The sequence below is a fragment of the Trachemys scripta genome, chromosome 1 (genome assembly GCF_013100865.1).
Source record: "Trachemys scripta elegans isolate TJP31775 chromosome 1, CAS_Tse_1.0, whole genome shotgun sequence".
Taxonomy (NCBI): Eukaryota; Metazoa; Chordata; order Testudines; family Emydidae; genus Trachemys; species Trachemys scripta.
Window position 1 is genome coordinate 76,435,706 of NC_048298.1, and position 22,283 is coordinate 76,457,988.

A 22,283-nucleotide genomic window follows, 5' to 3' on the forward strand; every position below is an offset into this window, starting at 1 on the left:
CATTGCAGCTGGCACTGAGGGCACATTTTGGTCCACAGATGATGCATGAGAAGAAAAGAACCCACGCCTTCACTTGGATCCCAGGTGGAGTTTGCAAGTCTGCCAGTTAGGTGGCAAATTATAAAAAGACATTAACTGTGCTCATTTTACATGTACCATATTAAATGTGAAATCCCGTAATGCCATTTTACAGACCCTTTCCAGAATAGAACAACAACATAAAAGAAAGCTGCCATTTTTGCTTGACATAAGCAGTCTGAAAATCCTGTTCTTGGAAATAGAACAGGAGTACTTGTGGCACCTTAGAGATTAACAAATTTATTAGAGCATAAGCTTTCGTGGACTACAGCCCTCTTCTTCGGATACTGAAATCTGTTCTTGGAAATAAGTCTCCAGAGTCAATGTCAGTATGTACAACTGGGTGTTATGATCTCTGTAATAAAGTTTAGCACCTTTCAAGTCATTTTGGTTTTTCTTGTTCCAAATTTCCTTTTGACTTTTAACTAGTAACTCAAGCTGTTGACTTCATGTAGAAGACTGTTGTTTAGAATCCTTCTTTCTGAAGTGGCTGACAGCAATTATAGACAGTGCAGCAGTATGTACATCCAGTTATGGCTGCCTTAAACAGATTTAATTTGTATACTGCAGAAAACACAAAGTAAAGTTGTTTACACAACTTTTATTAACTTAGTATGAAAGATATCCCTAAACAGATCCCAAATATTTAAGAAAACTAAACACAATTCAACTTATACTGCTATTGAACACAATTGGTGAACTGTTAGGGCATTTAAATAGCTCTTAATATCAATGAGAATTGATAATTAGTGAGTGCATCCCCGCATTATATTCTTACCCTGTTCTGCTTGTTAGTGCTGTTCTTGTAGTAATTTCTGACCATGTTAACTCTCAGCATCATTTTTTGCCCTAGACCAGGGGAGGCAAACTTTTTGGCCTGAGATCTGCATCGGGTTTTGGAAATTTGTATGGAGGCCGGTTGGGATGAGGGGAGTGGCCCAGCCCCCACCTCCTATCCACCCCACCTCACCCCCGCTTCTGGCCCCCTGACGGTCCCCCTGGACTCCTGGCCCATCCAAACCCTCCTTCCTGACTGCTCCCCCGGGACCCCTGCCCCATCTACCCCCGCTGCTTGCTGTCCCCTCACACACACATCTGGAACCGCCGCCCTGACTGCCCTGCGCCAGCCCATCCAACCACCCCCTTTCTTCCTGAGTGCCCTCCCAGGACCCCTTTTCTCTGTCCCGTGACTGCCCCTGGAACCACCGTCCCTGACTGCCTGATGCCCCATCCAACCCCTCCTCTCATTACTGACTGTCCCCCTGGGATGACTGCCCCATCCAACCACCTCTTCTCCCTGACCGCTTCCAGAACCCCTGCCCCTGACTGCCCCTTGCCGCCCATCCAACCTCCCCTCCTTCCTGACTGCGCCCCCTGAGACCGCTATCCCCATTCAACCCATGTTCCCCACCCTGACCACTATCACACCCCCACACCCTGACCACCACCCCGAACTCCCCTGCCCTCCAGCTCCCCCTGCTCCCTTACCGTGCTGCTTGGAGCACCGGTGGCTGGCGGCACTGCAGCCGCGCCGCCCGGTTGTTGCCAGCCACGCACTGCGCAGCACAGAGCACCGGGTCAGACTGGGCTCTGCAACTGTGCTGCCCCAGGAGCTCGCCGCCCAGAGTATTGCGTCGGCGGCGCAGTGAGTTGAGGCTGCGGGGGAGGGGCCGGGAGCCAGCCTCCCAGGCCAGGAACTCGGGGGCCGGGAAGGAGGATCCCGCGGGCCGGATGTGGCCCACGGGCCGTAGTTTTCTCACCTCTGCCCTAGACCCTTTATATTAAACAAAAAAAATTACTACACACTTCCATCCTGGGCCATTAACAAAAAGTCACTGTTATATAGGGGACCAGTGACAGTTCTGGTGTCCAGCGCCACTAAAGCAATGGTTCCCAACTTCACATTGCCTATGAATTGGTACTTAAACTAACTTCGAAAAAGAGTACACACCTTTTTTAAAGGAAATTGTCCACTTTCTTCTCTGAGTTCCCAATAAGTAGTAATATCTGACAATATCCTTTCCTACCACCACATCTTTGGAGAGTTGGTTCACTCTTCTAGTAAGGGAATTAATTGAAAAAGAAACTGGGACTGTGCCATAGTAGACTTGCAAGAAAAATATATTAGTAACATTATGTATCTCTTATTAAACTCTACACACAAGTAACTCTTGCCTTTTTCCAAGTAAATTGGATTACACCTTCAATGCTTTACTTATGTATTTATTTTATACTTCTGAAAGTTTTTCAGCAGATTACAAAAATGAACATGAAAAGTCAGTTAGGCTTAATATAAGGAAGTATGATTTTAGAGTAAAACAGTTTTTTAAGTTCAGATCTAGGTTATTGCAATAAAACTACCAGCTGCTAGTGGTTAAGTGGCCATAAATATGGCAAAGTTTAATTTATAGCATGAAAGGGAAATTCAGATTATATGGCTGTTTGTTAAAGATGCATCTATTTCAGTATGAGAGTTAAAATATATCTATGGTAGCATAACTTAATTCCTATATGAAGCTATATTTATTAATACTTACAGCAAATGTCAGAGTATTTGAGATTCAGTATTAATATTTGGTCAGGTTTATAAAATACCTCTTTCTTTTTCAACATGGGCTTGTAAATTTACTGAACTGTCACATAAGTAGATTCTTGAAGATTTCCAGCCAGTTGGCTTCACTTGAGAGATTTATGCATCCAAAAAGCCCCAAGAAAAATGGGAAATGTAAGCAAATTTAGTTAAATCAATTTTTTTCAGTGCCTTCATGAAATCATTTAATGGATTTAGCTTTTGAGTATTCCTAACAGTGTAATTAACATAAAATTAATTTAGGCCTTGTCTATGTTGAGCTTTCTGATAAGTTACTGCAAAGTAGCTCCACCAGCATTAGCAATGCAGGGAGTGCTAGTGTAGCTTGGTTGAGGGCTTTTTATACTGTCACTTATCTGGGAGGAGTAGTATGATTCAATGGCAAAAATACCAGCAGCCAGTCTGCACTTGTGTTCCATTTGTAGAGCTAGCACTATGCAGTGGGAGAAATTGACAAAAAAAAAAATTAGTGTAGAAACACGCCCTAGGATAGCTCAGGACTATGTGCAGGCTTGTCTAAACTCCTTCATAGTCTAAATGATGACTTTGCCAGTTTCCGTTTTCAGGTCCACTATATAATTGTGAGCTGTAGCAAATATAAATGCAATTGGTCATAGTTTCAACAACAAAACCATTTTTATGGCATGAACATGCACTATTTTGACTTTATGGAGATATTTGGCATGCATTCACTCCATGTGTAATTGTAAAAGGTGTAAATTGGTTAAAATGCTTTTAAATCAAATTGCAATTTCCAAAACTTGTCTTTTTATTTGAAGTCAAATGTCTTCTTAAATATACTTGATTAAAAGTATTTTTAAAACCAACACATATATTTTGTACTGTTAGTTTTGGAGTGAACAACATGTGAGTAAGAGTTGTGAGGGAAATATTTTAAAATGGACAAGAATGATCACAATAATTATTTCACATACTTACTGATAATAGAAATTCAGCTAGCCACATGTTTAGCAATATGAATCCAAACATAACTGAGTCTAAATCGAGTTTGAAAGTACCATTAAAGTGTCATGGGAAGAGTTTCATTCTCTTCCTTTAAATATGACAAAAGCTCTGAAATGGATTCAAAGGGCTACGTTATGGGTCAATAACCAATGCAACTGGATTCTAGAACTTCTCTGATACAGCTCTTACACAAAACTCTGAATTGTATAATGTAATGTATAAGAAAGATAATATTAAATCTTATTTCAAACCATTAGTAAATAATTTCAAGGCAAATTAGGAAATTCAATTATGGTTCTGATGCTCATATGTCATATACTAATGCACAAGTTTAACAGCATACAAGTAATATACATGGATACAGGGCAAAAAAGAATAGTTGTAAGAGCTATAATGTTGAAAATTCTGACTTTCACATTACTGAAACACGGTGATTTAGAACCTAGGACCATCTCATGTCACTTTTTGTATGCAGAATTCCTCATTGAAATCAGTGGGAAATTCTTAAAAATTATGGTATAAAGTTGGTCTTGCTGTTTGGGTTTATTTGTCTTATTTCCTATTGTTTTTCATGCAGTGTGAGAACCATTGTTTTAAAGAAATGTTAGCAGATGGATCTTTTTCCCCACTTCCAACTTGTAGGCAACCAAATAAGTTAATTGGTAACGCTTCATAGGTTACTAAGCAAAAATGGATTCTTTCTCTTTGTAGACTAAAAATTACCTCCCATGTGAAAGAGGTCTAGTCTTAGTGTAACGTAGAAATTACACTTGAGATTTAAGTGTGCTTAGTCTTCTATTTTTCATAAGGATTGTTTAATTTAATTTTATTATTATTTTTCTATTTGTTCAGGTGGCAGGCACAATTTGTAACTCGAGTTTTGATTACTAGTTCGTGTTTGCTTTTGTTTTCTAGGCACTCTGTTTAATAGTGTTGCCATTCATTCCTGCATCAAACCTCTTTTTTCCTGTTGGGTTTGTAGTAGCAGAACGAGTTTTGTACGTCCCTAGCATGGGATTCTGCATTCTAGTAGCACATGGGTGGAAAAAACTATCAAACAAAAGGTAGGTCAAAATTAGGGGTTTTTGGGGGGGCGTATGTGTAATTCTATGAATAAAGATAGTGGACAGAAACCATGCATAATTAATTAATATCTGTAAAATGCTTTGAGATTGTCTGATGTAAGTGCTATATAAATGTTAAGTATTTATTCATTATAAAATAAAGGTAGATAAGTGGCTCTGCAAGCTTCTTCTAAAGAGCTCCACCCAGGTGTGTTTCTGTCTTTGTATGTTATATCTGTTATTCCAGTCCAGGTTGCGTCTTGAACAAGGACTGCTAGTCAGGATGAATTATATGGCAGTTTTGTGATGTGAACAAATGTCCAAAAGGGACTTGGGAGGAGGTCCTCAAACGTATTGTCAGGCTATACTGGGAAAAGGACAGGAGTGGTTTAATTAGGCCACAAACTTCATTATTAACTGTCTGGGAGTACCTGGCAGATAAAAGTTTACAGCGTAGGTAATTCCATGATCATTTCAATATTTACTGGGGGGCTTCCATGAGTCCCCCCACCTTTTCCATCCTGGTCCCCAGCCAACTTGCTGCTGGGACCCTACCATCCCCCTATTCCCTCAAATGGGGATTAAGGTGGGGCTATAATGGGGGGGTTTGGCTCCGTGCTGTACCAGTTATAGGAGCCCAAACTGTCCCTATTTCTATTCTTTTAAGAAACACTTTCTTTAAATTCTTTACCAAACTATCTGATCGCTGTATCCTTCGCCTATGGAGTACTTGTATTGGACAACCACCCCATAGAATTGAGTTGCAACCTCATAGACTAGCACCTCTTCCTTGCTCACCCCAAATAAGCTCCCCCTTTCTCCCTGGAACCCACTGTGGGGAAGGTGGAAAAAACCCCGCTCTGCCTTGGTTAATCTGGCAGTGAGGGGAAATTCCTTCCCAGCCCCTTGCAAAAGCAGCGCCTACCAGAGAGCCCACAGTGGATACTGACCAAACCTAGTATTTCACCATTTTCGAGGGTGGGTGCTGCTCTGCTTGGTCCAGATGAAAGAGTGCTTCCCTCACCCGGCTTGTACCTATATACTCTCCCCCATCTTCTGGTCACCGGGGGAGAGGGGCGAGTTAGCATCCTCACACTGATATGTTCTGCAGCTACAGCAACATCCTCGTCTCTGCCCTTAAAGAGGTATACCCTTTTTCTCTGGCAAGTCAGACAATGCACCCCCCTGCCCTCCCTGCTTAAAGTGTGGTGCAGTAATTTTCACTTGTATCCAAAATGTTATTTGGACTTAGTGTCATTGCTTTAAAATGTGGTGTTCATTTGGCTCTTGTAGATTCTTGCAATGAGAGAGCCATGAAATTCCACCTTTCTGCTATTTTTAGGTGGTAATGAGTCTTTTGATTTATGACAATGAAAAAACGCAAATTTTGAATAGGGAGAAGCATATTTACTCACCTGCTTATGTTGAAATCTGCCTTGTTTCTATTAAAAAAAATTATCACCAGTCAGAGGAACCAATGACATCTTGAAAATTGTGTCTCAGATTAAGGGACTGTATGTAATTTTAAAATTACTTTTGTATTAAATATACTTCTTGAACTAAAACTTGGAGGTAAAAGAAGCTACTTTTGTTGGTATATGTGTAGGATGAACATAGATCCCATACAATTATCACAGGTGCTTTCAAAATGTTGTTCTGCCTTGTGTTAGTGTCTTGCTTTTAAAGTGTCTGCACTGTACATATGCAAAGGTGAAATGCTAATGTACTTAATCCCATTGAATCACTTAATATTTCAGGTTCAAATATTGTGAAGCAATCTTGGAATTCATACCACCACCTTCGCAGAGGAATATTTGGGTTTCTTTGATTTTTCCCTGATTAATTCGATATCTTTTATACTGAGCGCTTTGTTAGCTTTTAATATTTCTAATTCTTAGTGCCTGCCACATCCAAATTGTAAGATATTTTACAATTGCTTAAGTGTAGAATAAGTGGGTTAAAATTTGTTTTGAGATTGAAATTTGGAAATGGGATCAAATGCTAAGAAAGGAAGGTAGTCCTTGCCTCCCTCTTTCTCCTGATCCACAAATTGTAAGCTCGAAGGATTTGACTTGTTTAATTAAGTTCCTATAATGTATTGGTGAAAAGCAAATTGGGGGTGTCTTTCAGGTTATAGAGGAATGGCTACTTTGAAAACCTATTCCTAGGGATAATTTACAGTGCAGGTAGTCTTTCATCTTGTAACCTGAGTGGTGCTGTCAACTGAGTGTATGGTTCACTACTGAGCATTTCTTCATGAGTTTTATATTCTCTGTGATTTACCTTTTTCCAAAAGGTGTTAGTGTGAATAATTGTCTTTTTCTTTAATAAAAAAAATAATAATAAAAAATTTCTTTGAAACCAAATAGTTTCTATTGCAGTGCAATATTCTTTATTTCAGGTTACATGCTAAAGTTGCTGCTAAGTAGACCTAGCCTTTCTAAGCCTAATAATTAGTCCCATCTGTTTTTATATCAAAGAAACACAAATGTTTAATTTTATTTCCCTTAGCATTGCTATACACTTTCTAAAGATTAAGCACAAAGAAATATAAATTAAGAATCTGTTCTAAGGAGAATATGTTCAAACTTGACTTATTCTTTTATTTAAAGGATGAGTACTGTCACCTGTGTATATTTAACTGCATAGTTTATATAATGTTCAAATAAAATATATTTCAGTTTGCTGTATATTTAAAAATGTTGATTACTGGTTTAGTTTTACGAGATGCAGAGCTAAGGATGGACAGTGGCAGCTTCGCTGTGCAAGGGTCACCCCATAGGAGACATTGCACAAACTCCCAGTCACACTTTCACAGCCCTAGCACTACAGTGACATGAGAGCAAATGCCCTATAAATGGACGTGAGACTTCCTGCTGTCTGATCCCTGCCATCTGATCCCTGCACACTATGTGCATAGGAAGGTCTCAGGTCTCCCATGGCCTCCCAGGACCATTCGCACAGGCACCTCGAGGGTCTTACGTAAAGAGAAAGGGCCCATTTTCTCAGGAAGGTGTGGGAATAACATATATCTTTTTGAAAAGAGAACTAATGATGTCTGGGTAAAGGAACAATGATTGATATATAAATAGAATAATAAGGTGTGTGCCAATCACCATAGTTTTTCTGGCCTGTCTTCCTCCTAGGTCTGCACAATATCTAAAGCATTTAAAAAGCCTTTTGTTTTCATCATGTCCCCTAGAGAAGCAGCAGTCCCTCATTCTTATTCCAAAAATACAGCACATAGGGAACAATTATTATAGAACGTACAGTATAAGAAATAACTGACAACAATGAGCCGCTACAAGTTGTTTACGTTGTTAAGGTTGCATAAGATAAGCATTTTAAAGCTGTCTTAAAACCAAACAATAGAAATGTATTTACCAGAAGGTTACTGTGTCCTTACTAACTTTTTCCCAGTGGGATGGATTAAGATTTGGGGTCCAAATGATTAGACTGCTACTATATCTTCTATATCTATCTCAGATCAAGCACGTAGCACCCCCCAAAACACCCAGTCTGGATAGAAAATAAACTGGACAAAACTCTAGAAAAAGAAGTTTTCATAGTTTCAGGCCAAAAGCGACCACTGTGATCATCTAATCTGGCCTCCTGTATAACACAGACCTTAGAACTTCACAATAATTCCTTGTTGATGAAGTTGTATTGGGGGACTGGTCACCTAATGCTGAATTTTCCCCATTATTTTCAGTTTCTAAAACTGATTAAAAAGAGCTAAAGATGCATTAAAACTTTCTTCCATTTAAGAAATTGTAGTTGCCACTGTTATGTGCCACAGGCTGTTATGTGATTGTGAATAGACAAATTGGTCCAGGAAACAACCTCTCCACTAAAATGATGTCCAAACTATGTAAAAAGTTAGAGAAACTGCATTAAAAACGTGTATAGGATGGTCCTGTATTAGACATAGATGATGGAATAGATGACCTAGTACGTGTTCTCAATATCTGCTTTTTAAAATACTTAAATAACTTTTTCATTTGACTTCAGGATCCCATTCATTGCCTTAATTTGGAATTCGACTTTTGAGAGTTTGTCATATGTTAGAATCTCCCACATTTTTATTTTCGTTGTAGAAAATTGTTGTGGATTATTGTAATGAACTTATTTATCAAGTGGACATTGTGACATTACAATTGATACAGTAAATAACAAAAGTTTGAGGCTAAATATTCTTTTCCTCAAAGTTCAGAGTTTAAATTAGCTGCTAGTGTTCAGTTGGAATAAATTACAATAGCAATTGCAAAATGTTCTCTCTTCTTGCTTTAAGTCACCAATGAGTACCAGGTAACAATTATACCTATTCTCTGAAAGGAGGTAAAATATCCCCCTTACCATATTATTCAAATTGTGTAGTGGTCAGTATTTTTACAGCTCCGGTTTTGTTTTGTTTTATTTTATTTTTTTGTTTGTTTAACAGTGTGCTGAGAAAGCTGTCCTGGATTTGTCTGTCTGTAGTGCTGTTCACTCATGCCTTAAAAACACTGCACAGAAACTGGGATTGGGAATCAGAATACACCTTATTTATGTCAGCTTTAAAGGTACGGTGTTATGTTTCAAAGTGGCATAGGGCAAGTGGATAATGGATCATTGGCTGCGCTGGAAGAAGGACAGGAGATGCTAGATGTGGTTTAATTAAGCCACAATTTTATTCTTAAATGTCAGGGTACCCAGCAGATAAAAATTCAGTTCTGGTAATTCCATAATTGTTTCAGTAGATATACCCGGTGGGCTTCCATCAGCCCTCCCCCTTACTCATCCTGGTCCCCAGCCAACCCACTGTTGGGATCTTGCCATCCCCCACCTCGAATGAGGTTTAAGGAGGGCGGGGCTATAAAGAAGAGGGGATTGGCTCCCTGCCATTCCAGTCGTAGGAGCCACAACACCCCCCTTCTTTCCCCATCCCCTCCCCTCGCTTCTGCTCCTTTAAAGATTACCTCATTTAATTCCTTTGCCAGTCCATTTTTTCTGATCACTATCCATTCCATATGGAGTACCTGTACTGGACATCCACCCCACATTTACATAATTAGTTGCAATGTCATAGCCTAACTTTCATTTCATGTTTGCTCCAACTAAGCACCCCTGAACCTGCTGTGGGGAATGTGGAAATAAAAAACAGTTCTCCTTGGCCAATCTGGCGATGAGGGAAAAATTCCTTCCCAACCCCCAAAGAAAGTAGCAACTAGTGCAGTGCTCACAGCGGATTCTGACAAACCTCAATATTTCACCACTTCCATTGGTGCGAGGGTGGGCACTGCTCTACCTGGTCCAGGTAAAAGAGAGCTTTTCCTGCACTGGCATGGACCTATATAGTTCCCCCTCTCTTTTGGTCACCTGGAGTGAGGATGGGTCAGTGTCCCAACACTGGCCTGGTGTGCAGCTGCAGCAGAAAGTCATTCCCTGGCTCTCTAGTCCTTAAAAGAGTACACACCTTTTTCCAGCAAGCCAGACAATAGCCCCCACTACTTACTGTGCAGTGAGATCTTTTTAGCCAGTTTCTTCAAAATTCTAAGTGCAGTTGAGCATGATAATATTGGAGAATTGCGGTGTTTGGTTTACAAGTTACATAGTGTCATGGCAATCCTTATGCCCAAAGAATTGCTTCTGAGAATGTTTTAAAACCAGTGTGTCAGTTCACATTGGAATTAATGTGCAAAAAAATAAGGTATTGGGGCTTTTTCTTGATTGTGAGTAAGCACAGTAAGCATACATTTGAAGGTATTCTATAGCATGGTTGATCATTTGGATGAACCCAGAGATGCATTTATTCTGTTGAGGACCAAATCTTTGAAAAATTTGAGCCCCAAAAATAAGCCATCTTTGAATTGAAGGTGAGGAGGGGAAATCTGTTTACTCTTGGATGCTCATTTCCCATTAAGAATTGTAATACAGCTTGGAACCTTTTTGGACTTTTATAAGGATCAATTTGGCAGAGCTTGGTAAAGAAAATAGATCCTGGGCAACAAGTTTACTTTAATTGCTGTAATTCTCCGAATCTGTGATTTGATATTCTTTTTTAGTAGTTTCATGGAATTTATATAACTTTCTAAATTATTTGCTTTGCTTCTTTAAATTTATTCAATATAGTTAAAAGCACTATAAGTGATATATACTTGAAATTTAATATATGTATGCCTCTATATTCAGGTAAATAAGAACAATGCCAAACTATGGAATAATGTGGGTCATGCTTTAGAAAATGAAAAGAACTTTGAAAGAGCTTTGAGATTCTTCATACAGGCCACACGAGTGCAACCAGGTAAAAGTTATTGATGAATTTCATTTGCTCAGGTGCATTCAGTGGTGTTGATGATTTCTTCTTAATAATTTGATACTGTAAGGCAGGCCTGCACAACCCATAAAGTGGCGAGGGCTATATTACTCCAAAGAAAACAGCTGAGGGCCAAAACCCCCCGAGAGCTGCCAACCCTGCCCGAGCGCCACCCAAAACGCAACACCGCACCCCCCCAGCGCTACCTGCCCCGCGGAAACAAACCCTCCTTCCCCAGCGTCACCCCACCGAAACAGCAGTATTGAACCTCGGTAATTTATTATAGCGGGCCCCAAAGGTAGTATAATTAAGGTAAAAGAAAAATGTCTTTTTGCTAGAAGTAGAATAAGATTCCCCCCACACGCACACTTTGTAATCAATTGCCCTGTTGAATGAATGAGGTGTGAATGAGGAAGGTGTGGAAGGCAGGCACCTCCAGACAGCTGCAACACTTGGAGAGGGCAGGGCCGGCTCTAGGATTTTTGCCGCTCCAAGCAAAAAAATTTTTGGCCGCTCCCCCCTTTTTTTTCGTGCCTCTCTGCCCCCGGCCCCGCCTCAACTCCACCCCTTCTGAACCCATTCCCCAAATCCCCAGCCCTGCCTCCTCCCCCGGTGTGCCGCATTTCCCCCCCACCATTGCTTCCTGCGGGCCCCCTGTGACCTCCCGCCCTAGCTCACCTACGCTCCGCCTGCTCCCCCTGGTGTGCTGCTGCTCCGCTTCAGGCGAGGGAGGGCGGAGAAGTGGAACAGTGGTGCATTCAGGGGAGCAGGCGGAGCGGAGGTGAGGTAGGGTCGGGGAAAGCAGGAAGTAATGGGGTGGGTAGAAGAACCGCTCCCCGCTCCAGCTCACCTCCGCTCCACCACCGTCGCCTCCTCCGAGTGCCCGCCGCTCGGCTTCTCCTCCCTCCCAGCCTTGCTGCGCGAAATAGCGCTTTTGTGTGCGGCAAGCCTGGGAGGGAGGGGGGAGAAGTGGAGCGGCAGCGCGTTTAGGGGAGCAGGTGGAGCAGAGGTGAGCTAGGGTGGGGGGGTGCAGGAAGTAACAGGGGGGTAGAGGAACCACTCCCCACTCCAGCTGACCTCCGCTCCACCACCGCCGCCGCCTCCCCTGAGTGCCCCGCCGCTCGGCTTGTCCTCCCTCCCAGCCATGCTGCATGAAACAGCTGTTTCGCACGCGGCAAGCCTGGGAGGGAGGGGGGAGAAGCGGAGTGGCAGTGGCGCTCTCAGGGGAGCAGGCGGAGCAGAGGCAAGCTGGGTCGGCGGGGGCACTATTTCCCCATGCCCCAGAGTCAGCGCCTATGATGGCCGGTGCCAGAATGCCGCCCCTAGAAATGTGCCGCCCCAAGCACCTGCTTGTTTTGCTGGTGCCTGGAGCTGGCCCTGGGAAAGGGGATGGGAGCCAGACCAGATCAGTAGAACAGGTCAGCCACCGATTTGCCGCTCGCCTCCTCAGCCCCCCTCCCCCGGCTCGCCGACTCACTCCCTGCAACTGCCTGCCCATTTGCCTACTCACCCCCCCACGGGCCGCACAGTGAGCCCACCTACTCAACCCACGCAGTCCGCACAGTGAGCCCACGCGGGCCACATGTGGCCCCTAGGCCGCATGTTGTGCAGGCCTGCTGTAAAGGAATCTCTTTTTGTAGTCTATTCTAAGTGCACTGTTTCAAGAAATTACTTCTGCATTAATTATGTTTGTTTCCATAACTGAACTTTAAATCACGTAATGCATTTAGTAGGTTGACTATGGTGAGATTATTCTCTGTAAGAAAATGTAAACAAAAATATTATCTTATTGTAAACTTTCTTGAGTAAAGTTTTGTGGATGTACAGAAATGCAGGGTTTTTAATCTCTTAAAAGGAATACAATCTTAAGTTGTAACAAAAGTTAATGAAGCTTAAGTACATACGCAATATTAATACTAAATACATATTCCTTATATTTTATGTATTGTTGATACTGTATTGACCCAAAGGATGCAGGTGATACTGTGATAGTTTTGAAAACTAAAAAAATATATCTGAAAGGAAAAAGTAAATAACTTACGGTTTAACATGCATATAATATTTGTGGCACACTACACACAATTTGGTGCACTTTTTGACATTCTTTACAATGTACAGTACATGTTTTATTATCTAGGAATTGTGGTTTTGGAGTGCATTATAATTAATAGTGCATTATAATTAATAGTATGGTTGGGTGTTTTGTTTGAAACCCAAAGTCAAGTTTTGATTTTTTTTTCGATGCCGTTACAGCTGTTAGGGTATTAGCCCTTTAAAAACAAAGGGGGGAGAGTGAAAAAGGATTATTGTCACCTAATTATAGGTTCTTTGCACTTAAGTTGCCATGGTGAAAAGAGAAAAATTACTAACCAAAAACCCTTATGATCATTTAGCTTTTGTATGCTAAACATGTGGATCTAAGATCCACACTCTTCCTGTTTTAGTGGTTTGTTTGTGATTTTGTAGTCTCAAAATGACTTCAAACTGCTAGTACTATTAATATTTTCAAAAAGCTTTTGAAAGAATTGTTTTGTTTTGAAGTTTCATCTTCCCATTACTCAATTATGAATTAACCTTTTAAGTGCTATGTATTAAATTGGGGTCACAAAACTGTTATAGATTGCACTTCCTTTGTCAATAAAGATATCTGAGATTAATATGTTCAAATAATTGTGTAAAATTAGCCAAAAGAAAGGAAAACAGAAATTTTCTAAAAAGAATTGGAAGTCATTCCTGGCTTTTTGAAAGTGGTTTTGTATTTTAGTGAGGTGGATAGCGTTCAGATCTATTTGCTGCTCTTATCAGAATCAGACTTTTAGTCTTCTACATTATGTAGGCTTTATTTGATTACTTCCTCTGCCTTATTCTGTAAAGAAGACATAAAAAGGCCCATTGGGTTCTATTTGGGATGTCGAAGTCCTTTAAGCCGAAAGGGCATTTGGTTTGATTTAAGACTAGCATGTAAAGCCTGCTTCTGTCTGTAAAAGAACTTTGTAGAAATGCTTATAATTTGTTCTTTGATAAGTCTCTCACTAGAAAGTCATATAAAAAACATCGATCCATGTGAGCCGAATTGTCATCCTCATGTCAATTCTACTTGAACTGATCTGCGGGATAACTACGTAGAAAGTACTGCAGTCGTTCACTTCAGATTCTTTCCTAGATTATGTTATCACATATGGAATCAAAATATATGGGATGATGTAGAAAATATACTTAGAACAATATTGTTCAGTGTTCTAACATCAGCTTCTGAACATTGAGTGCTTTAGCCAAGAATCGATTTTTACCGAGTTTGAAAACCCTAAAAGGGATCTACTGACTTACGAATAAATAATCTTGACACAATTCTGCTTTTAATGTTTTCCTGTGTTACCTTTTCTTTTGTATATTGTGATACAGCAGGGCAAAGGAGCAGTGGGAGAGTGGTAGAGGGGAGATATGTAAGCTCTAGGTTAATTAAGATGTGGTTCACTGTACTCTAGGGAAGGTTACTACAGGTTAATTGGAGCACCTGTAGCCAATTAAGGCCCTGTCAGGAACCTAATTAAAAAAACCCTGCTTCAGGCAGACAGCGTGTAGCGAGGAAGGCGAGAGGACTGGAGTTTGGAGGTGTGTTTCTGAAAATTGAAAGACCAGAGAACTGGAGGAAGCGAGACCTTGCCCCAGCAGAGCAGGAAGACTCCCTTCCCCAGCTTCAGGGACCGAGAGTAACCCTGCCCAAGGGGGAAGAGGGTAAGAAACCCACAGGTATTGAGAGGGGCTAGGGCTCAGCGTGAGGAGGAAACCCAGACCCCTCCCCCCACTTGCCTCCTCTACTACCACCTACCCAGGCCACTAGCGGGGCCCTCGGGTAAACAGTGGCGTCCTAGCCCCCCCACCACCAAGAAAAGCACAGGACCCACCATACCAACATCAGCCATTTTGTCATGATATCCGTGTCTTTATAAAAGAGAAAAAGTAAGAGGTAATCTCCTGCTTACTCTTAACCTGAAGTTATAATTTTTATATAATTCTCATGTGGTATAACTTGCCCCTGTGCAGATGCTTGTGCACCATTTTGGTTCACCCACAGTTAGTTATTGTAAAGATGTTTCTTTTACTGTCTCAAACATAACTGTGACTTCAGGTGAGAAGTGTCAGGAAAAGTTAGAACTCTTCAGCCATCAGATGCTATTTCAATAAAAAGTTCCTTCTTTAAGAAAAGGAGAAGGGGAAGATCCACAAGAAGTGTGACCAAAATCCAGTTCATTTAGAATATTTTGTCAGTTTTCCAGCAGGCATCAGTGACTCCTTAATACTCCTTTGGCTTACATTAATAATGGAGGCATTAATATTTAATATTCACGAGGCATAGATTTTTAATTACACTTACTTATATGAGACATTAATGTTATATTAAATATTTTTTAAAGATGATATTGGTGCCCACATGAACGTAGGAAGAACGTATAAAAATTTAAACAAAACCAAAGAAGCAGAAGAGTCATACATGATTGCTAAATCACTGATGCCACAGGTAAGTAGTAATGTTGTTTTTTAATTACTATCCTTTGAAATTTTTCTAGGTATGTCAGCACTTATGATGGCCTGTAGAGTACAGACGCTGCATACCCAGCTAGCATGAGTAGGGCCCTACAAAATTCATGGTCCATTCTGGTCAATTTCACGGCCAGAGGGATTTAAAATTGGTCAACTTCCATGATTTCAGATGTTTACATCTGAAATATCAGGGTGTTGTAACCATGGGGGTCCCAACCTCAGAAGAAGCCCCAGAGCAGAACCCCTAACTGGGTCACCACGAGCCCCAGCAGGAGCCCCGAGGGAAGAAACTCCAAGCTCAGGTGCGCTGAGCCCTGACTGCAGCTGCAGGGCTGAAGCCTCGATCCCAGACTGCCCCAAGCCCCAGCTGGGGTCTGGAAGTCCCGGTCCCGGGCTGCCTCGGCTGGGGTCGGGGAGTGGAAGCTGGCCTAAGCCCTGGCTGGAGCGGGGCAGAGGCCTTGAACCTGGGCTGCCCTGGCTGCAGTCGGTAGGAATGGGAACCCCCAACCCTAAGAGCGGCTGGGTGAGGAAGCCCCGAGATCGGTGCCCAGAGCCGTGGCAGGAGTCCTGGGGTGGGGGGGCAGAAGCCCAGAGCCCGGACACAGCCTGCCTTTTTCTGTTGCATGTAGCTGCAAATGTAGACAAGATCTCAGGCGCATCATGGATTAAAGATTGACCATTGTGCAGCAAGTGCTTCTGCTGCTTCTTTACTTAATGTGTAAAGTTGTACACTGTTATGAATAGTTTAAGGAAGTATGTGATTAAATTGTTGCTGTGTAGTGCAACAAGTTGAGGGTTATTGATGATCTGATGCAGTTTAAATGTTAGGGCTGTCCTGATACCCACCTCAGATAGTGGCCCTTCCAGCTTTCATAGGAGCTTTGATGGTACCAATATAACATTAGGATGGAGAAGAGAAAAGTGAAGTTAAAATACCTGTCAGAAAAATATCCATGTTCCTAGTGAGTGGATGGGAAGGGTTCTGCTTGGGGCTGTAAGTTGGTGGGTAAGTATTTGCCATGGTTCCAATTATGTTATTTAAGCTATACTGTCTAGCTGATATTCCAGCTATAGTTTAAATTTTGTGCCTCTGATTTTTAAACTATTGGTAAATTGATATGGCTTTTTAAATAAGGTTCTTGGCATATCAAATTGCACTCTATTTTTTTTTTTTTTTTTTTTTTTTTGGGAAGGGATGTTTTAGAATGCATATTTTCAGTGCTGACATGGCATTGTAAATTCAAGGGGGGGGGGGGGTGTTAGTGTTATATATCCTGTTTTACCTTGATGATAAAAGAAGTTTGGAAAGCAGCTTCATGCGTTTAACTATATGAGTTCTTTCTGATTTTGTTTTTAACTTTCCACTGATTTTTTTATTTGTTTGTTTTGCCAGATTATCCCAGGTAAAAAATACGCAGCACGAGTTGCTCCTAACCATCTAAATGTTTATATAAATCTTGCAAACTTGATTCGGGCAAACGAATCTCGCCTTGAAGAAGCAGATCAGTTGTATCGACAAGCAATTAGTATGAGGCCAGATTTCAAACAGGCTTACATTAGCAGGTATTTTTGTTGATTTTTGGAGATTGTTTATTCTTCAAAACATACTAAAGTTTTGTTTAATATTACAGAACACCAATATACAACTTAATTTATTTACTCTATAATGGATTTAGTTTTGAGCTGTTTGTTTAAGAATACAAAAAAAAAAATCTGTCAGTTTACTTTTGAAAACAAGATAGTTTTTTTATTGGTTGTAGTCAAATATCATAGTTCAATCCCAAATATCATAGTTCAATCCCAGAAGTTTATGAACTTCTGCTACTGGTAATTTGCCTCCAAGCTTGTTCTACGTTATAATTTTGTATATCACTATAAACCATCCTGCTTTAAGGAATGCTTACTCACAACGTTCTTTTCATATCCACTGGGGTTGGGGCCCCAAACTGCAGCCTGTTCAAATGGACAGTACAGCAAGCTCTGCCCTAAATTCCTGTGTCTGCAGTGCTGCCTTTTTAAAGCCTTCTGAATAGGTCTTTTGATATGAAATCCTATTATCTGATTATTTCAAGTTTTCTTTACTCCCGTTCCACAGCCCTCAAATTTAGGGAAACAAACTGTTACACATATATTTTATAATAAAAAGTTATGTTTCTTCGACATGAAAGTTAAACAGAAATTTGGTTCCTCAACAGGGGTGAATTACTTTTAAAAATGAATAAGCCTGTGAAAGCGAAGGAAGCTTATCTTAGAGCCCTGGAACTGGACAGAACCAATGCAGACTTGTGGTACAACTTGGCAATTGTTTACATTGAACTAAAAGATCCAACAGAAGCCCTGAAGAACTTTAACCAGGCATTAGAACTTAATCCTAAACATAAACTGGCGTTGTTCAATTCTGCCCTACTCATGCAAGAATCTGGTATGTTGTTTTGCTTAAAATATTTACTCTATATTTGTATTTATCACACACACCGTGATTAAGCTTCTAATGAATTCTGACTTTTCATCTTTAGAAAACAGTCATATTATGTTTTTCTCAAGAACTGCAATAAGAGAAGAAACTGTTTCCTCTCATAGTTGCCCCTCTAGGCTTTTCTAGACCTTATGAAACTTCTTTAGTTTTACCAAGGTTTTACTTGTGCATGTAACCCATCTGATGTATGTGTTTGTTTTTAAGTTTCCATTTATTTTTAAGGTACCTTCTTAGCATATAGAGCAGGGGTGGTCAAACTTATTGACCTTCTGAGCCACATATGATAATTTTCATAACCTGCTCGCCTGCCAGGGCTCAGGACTTCAGTCCTGTGGGGCTTCCCTGCTGGGGCATTGGGCTTCTGCCATGCAACAGGGTAGTGGGGCTTGAGAGTTCTGCCCCATGGGAGGTGCCTGCCAAGGCTCAGAGCCCCAGCAGGCACACCCGCAGGGCTGAAGCCCTGAGCCCCACCAGAGGCCAGAAGCCCCGATCTCTCCTCCCCGCCAGTCTATTAGGCAGAGAAGGGGGGGACATGGTGAGCTCCAGGAGCTGCACTTGGACTGTAAAAGAGCTGCATGTGGCTCCCGAGCTGCAGTTTGGCCACCCCGATACAGAGCATACATAAAATCCTCGTCTCTAACCAGTTTCACAAAATGCTTGTAAATGTTGATATGTATTTTACATATGTTTATCTATTCTTCACTGACTAAAAGTTTCCATTGACTGCAGTGGGCTTTAAAGCTGGCGTTAAATAATACCTGCTTCTTTCTATACGGTGCTTTGTAATGTCAGTGGCTAATGTAAATCTACATCAGTTTTCACTTACTGTGCTTAATTTCTAGTAGGAGTTTTTGAAAAGTATTGTTAAATTAACCCTGTATATGCACATTGACAGTTACTAAGATTATGTGGCAAAAATAACTAGTTACAAATTTACTTTTTACTGTGGAGAAAAGAAGAGTGAACTGCCTCTAAATAGGAATAGTGTGTATTTTACATAAAGTTGAGCAAAATCCCGTAATAAAATATATGTAGTAGAGTATTGTAAAAGGTGCAATGAGCCATTACTTAGTTTTCACCATAACCTGATCAGACCACAACCTCTTTGCAGTGTGTGTTCCAGTATTTAAACAAAATTCTTATCTGACCAATTTTGAAACACAAAAACTTTAAAAGGTGCAAAATAGATTACGTGAGCTGTCTGTAATTGTGGAAGAGTCTAGGATCTTGGATTTGATATGCTGTTGGAAGATATTTTAGCTTGGCTTTGAGGGTCAGACATGATGATCTAATTGTCCCTCCCAGCCTTAAAATCTATTCTTTAACAATAAAATGAGGTCTTTCACTCAGATTTCCTTTGCAAGAACTATTTGTCCGAAATGACCTTTTCTCCTCATTCTATTTGCTCACATTTTCTCAGACTTGTAGAGATCCCATTATCTGGATCTATCATATCAGAACTAAAACAACTTCTTCAACAGGGAAGAGCAGTATGATAAAATTATATCTTTTATAGCCTTCAAAGATATTAAGTAGCATTTGAGACCCCACCATTTCTGCAGCTTTATTTAATGCTAAGCATATATAATATTAAAGAATGTTACATTTTAGTTTAGGGGTTATGTTAACATTTTTTCAGGGCTATTTTAAAAATGTTTGGAAAAATATCTGAAATGTATTTTCTGTCACTTTAGGTGACCCTGTGCTTAGACCTGAAGCCAAGAAAAGGCTGTTAAGTTATGTGAAAGAGGAACCACAAGATGCAAATGGCTACTTCAACTTGGGTATGCTGGCAATGGATGACAAAAGAGATGCTGAAGCAGAGTCTTGGATGAAGAAAGCCATAAGGTTACAACCAGGCTTCCGAAGCGCTTTGTTTAATTTGGCACTGCTTTATTCTCAGACTGCAAAAGAGCTGATGGCCTTGCCAGTCCTGGAAGAGTTATTGAGATATTACCCTGATCATACCAAAGGTTTAATTTTAAAGGGCGACATCTTAATGAACCAAAAGAAAGATATAAGTGGAGCTAAAAAGTGTTTTGAAAAAATCCTGGAAATGGATCCTAACAATGTACAAGGAAAACATAATCTTTGTGTAGTTTATTTTGAGGAGCGAGACTTAATAAAAGCAGAAAAATGTCTTGTTGAGACATTGGTATTAGCACCACATGAGGAATATATTCAACGTCATTTAAATATAGTCAGAAGTAAAATTTCATTGCTCGGTGCCGCAGAACAGTCAACTTTTCCAGCAGATGGGACTGCAGCTGTGGGGGGGAAAAAAATTCCATTTGAAAACTTGAAAGAAGTAAAAAATGAACAGAAAACCACCCAGACATTGAATAGTAACATTAACAAAGGACAGTCAAATAGCAAGAAACGAACAGAAAAAAATAACACAGACAAAGAGACTAAAAAAAAATCTACAAAAGAAATCAAAGACATTGAAAAAAAAAGAGTTGCTGCTTTGAAAAGACTAGAAGAGATTGAACGTATTTTAAATGGTGAATAGCCTTTATCATGTCACAATAGAGCTGGGGGAGGACACGACTTTTGATTATTGCATAATGTTTGATCAAACTGGAAATTAGACTGGTGCTTTGAAAATGGAAAGAATATTAACAGCATATCATTTAACAAGCAGAAGAGGGCTGCATTACAACACAGAGAACAATCTGTTGAGAAATCCATAACATTTAATCAAGTTTTTTGAGTTGGGGGTTGAGTATGAGAAGAAAACATGGATCTTCTAATGGTGAAAAATGGCTCTCTAACACTAAGATACTGATGGCCAGAGAGACTCCATAACAGTATTCTCAAGGAAGCATCAAAAAATCTCAATAGAGAGTTAATGGGGTAACCCAGCTACATTGCAGCTTGATTCTGTATGATTCTATTTTTATTAACTTTTTCTAAATTTCAGTATGTGTCTGCCATTTAAATCTTTCTAGATCTTCACTATGCAGTAAACTTTTCTTTGCATTACTAGCGTTCCAGAGCTTAACAAAGAATAAATACACACACTGTCACCAGTGGTATTTTTAAGGTTTTTTTTTTTTCAAACAATATACACTGATGAAACAACACACTAAAATAATAAATGCAACTGTTTTCTAAATATGGGATGATACAATAATGTTTTAATTGTTCTTCATTTACTATAAAAATCATTTGTACCGTTTTATCTAAATGATAAATAGAAATCCTGTGGTGCTCTCTTGACACTTTACTGTGTTTTTTCCTTTTGAAAAAAATGCATATGCATCTTTCTCTACTACCAGTCATCTAGGTGTAAAAAAATCATTGTACATCAAACCTTTGGGGGGTTGGTTCATTTGCTCTTGAGTTCACTGGACACTGACAAATGCATCTTCAGTAACTAGTATGCTATGCAGTGGCCCATGGTGCACTTGTATCAATTGATCCCATGGTGTAATAAATTCTTCATTATGTATAGTAAACTGGCTTTATTATTTGCAGTCATCAAAGTGTATTTTAGTCCTGTGACTTTCAACAGAAACTCATTATAAAAATGATTTACCTACTCTTTAGGGCAGTGTTACAATAATTAAGCCACAAAATTCAGCACTCTTTAACATAAGGAAATGTACCTTCTGATTTACTTCCAAACACCAAACTCCTCTATTGTTTGATATTTTGTCACCGAGTAAGCATGATTTTTTTTATTAAATATTTATTTTGACTACTGAATTCCTAAAAAGTTTCCATTAACATGTCTCTCACAATGCACAAATGTAATTTCTCACATGGAACATTTTGTTTGATAATTTCAACATTGTTTTTATCCTTGTGGTTATGCATATGTTTTTGTTTAAATATACTGTTGATTACCTAAAATTGCTTATTTGTCTTGCTTTACTGTAGATATGAAACATGAAAAGAAGCATGAAAATCACAGTTTAATGCGGAGTCTCCTTATTTATTTCAAATTATATTCACATTAGAGTGAGCTCAACAATAATCAGATTTTTTAAGAGCTATGAAAACACACTGCTAAGTACCATTTCCTGTTTACTTGCATTTTGTTTGTTAGGAGTCTTCCTGTTAGCTTAGTTTCAAGTAGTATAGATCTAACATTTCTGACTTAATTAAAATTAAATCAGTTAAAAAAAATCAGTAATTTTACAGGCTGAATTTAAAAAAAAATTCCTAAATAAATATTTAGTTTGGCAAATCATCTCTTATTTTATTAATCAGTTATTTTAGCCCTTCATTTCAAACAAGGAAGGAAAACAATTCAGGAAGAAATTA

At 39.9% G+C, this 22,283-nt stretch overlaps 1 protein-coding gene across 2 annotated transcripts in view; it reads left to right on the forward strand.

Moving 5' to 3' along the window:
• TMTC3 (transmembrane O-mannosyltransferase targeting cadherins 3) overlaps positions 1-21,869 on the forward strand; it is a 51,880-nt gene extending 30,011 nt beyond the window's left edge. For both annotated transcript variants that reach the window (XM_034772419.1, XM_034772428.1), the window contains 7 exons: positions 4,550-4,698; positions 9,140-9,260; positions 10,870-10,981; positions 15,409-15,512; positions 16,929-17,098; positions 17,731-17,957; positions 19,706-21,869. In XM_034772419.1, coding sequence (XP_034628310.1) covers positions 4,550-4,698; positions 9,140-9,260; positions 10,870-10,981; positions 15,409-15,512; positions 16,929-17,098; positions 17,731-17,957; positions 19,706-20,523 — 1,701 coding nt within the window. In that variant the 3' untranslated portion in view covers positions 20,524-21,869. The remainder of the gene's footprint in view (positions 1-4,549; positions 4,699-9,139; positions 9,261-10,869; positions 10,982-15,408; positions 15,513-16,928; positions 17,099-17,730; positions 17,958-19,705) is intronic.
• The last annotated feature ends 414 nt before the right edge of the window (positions 21,870-22,283 follow it).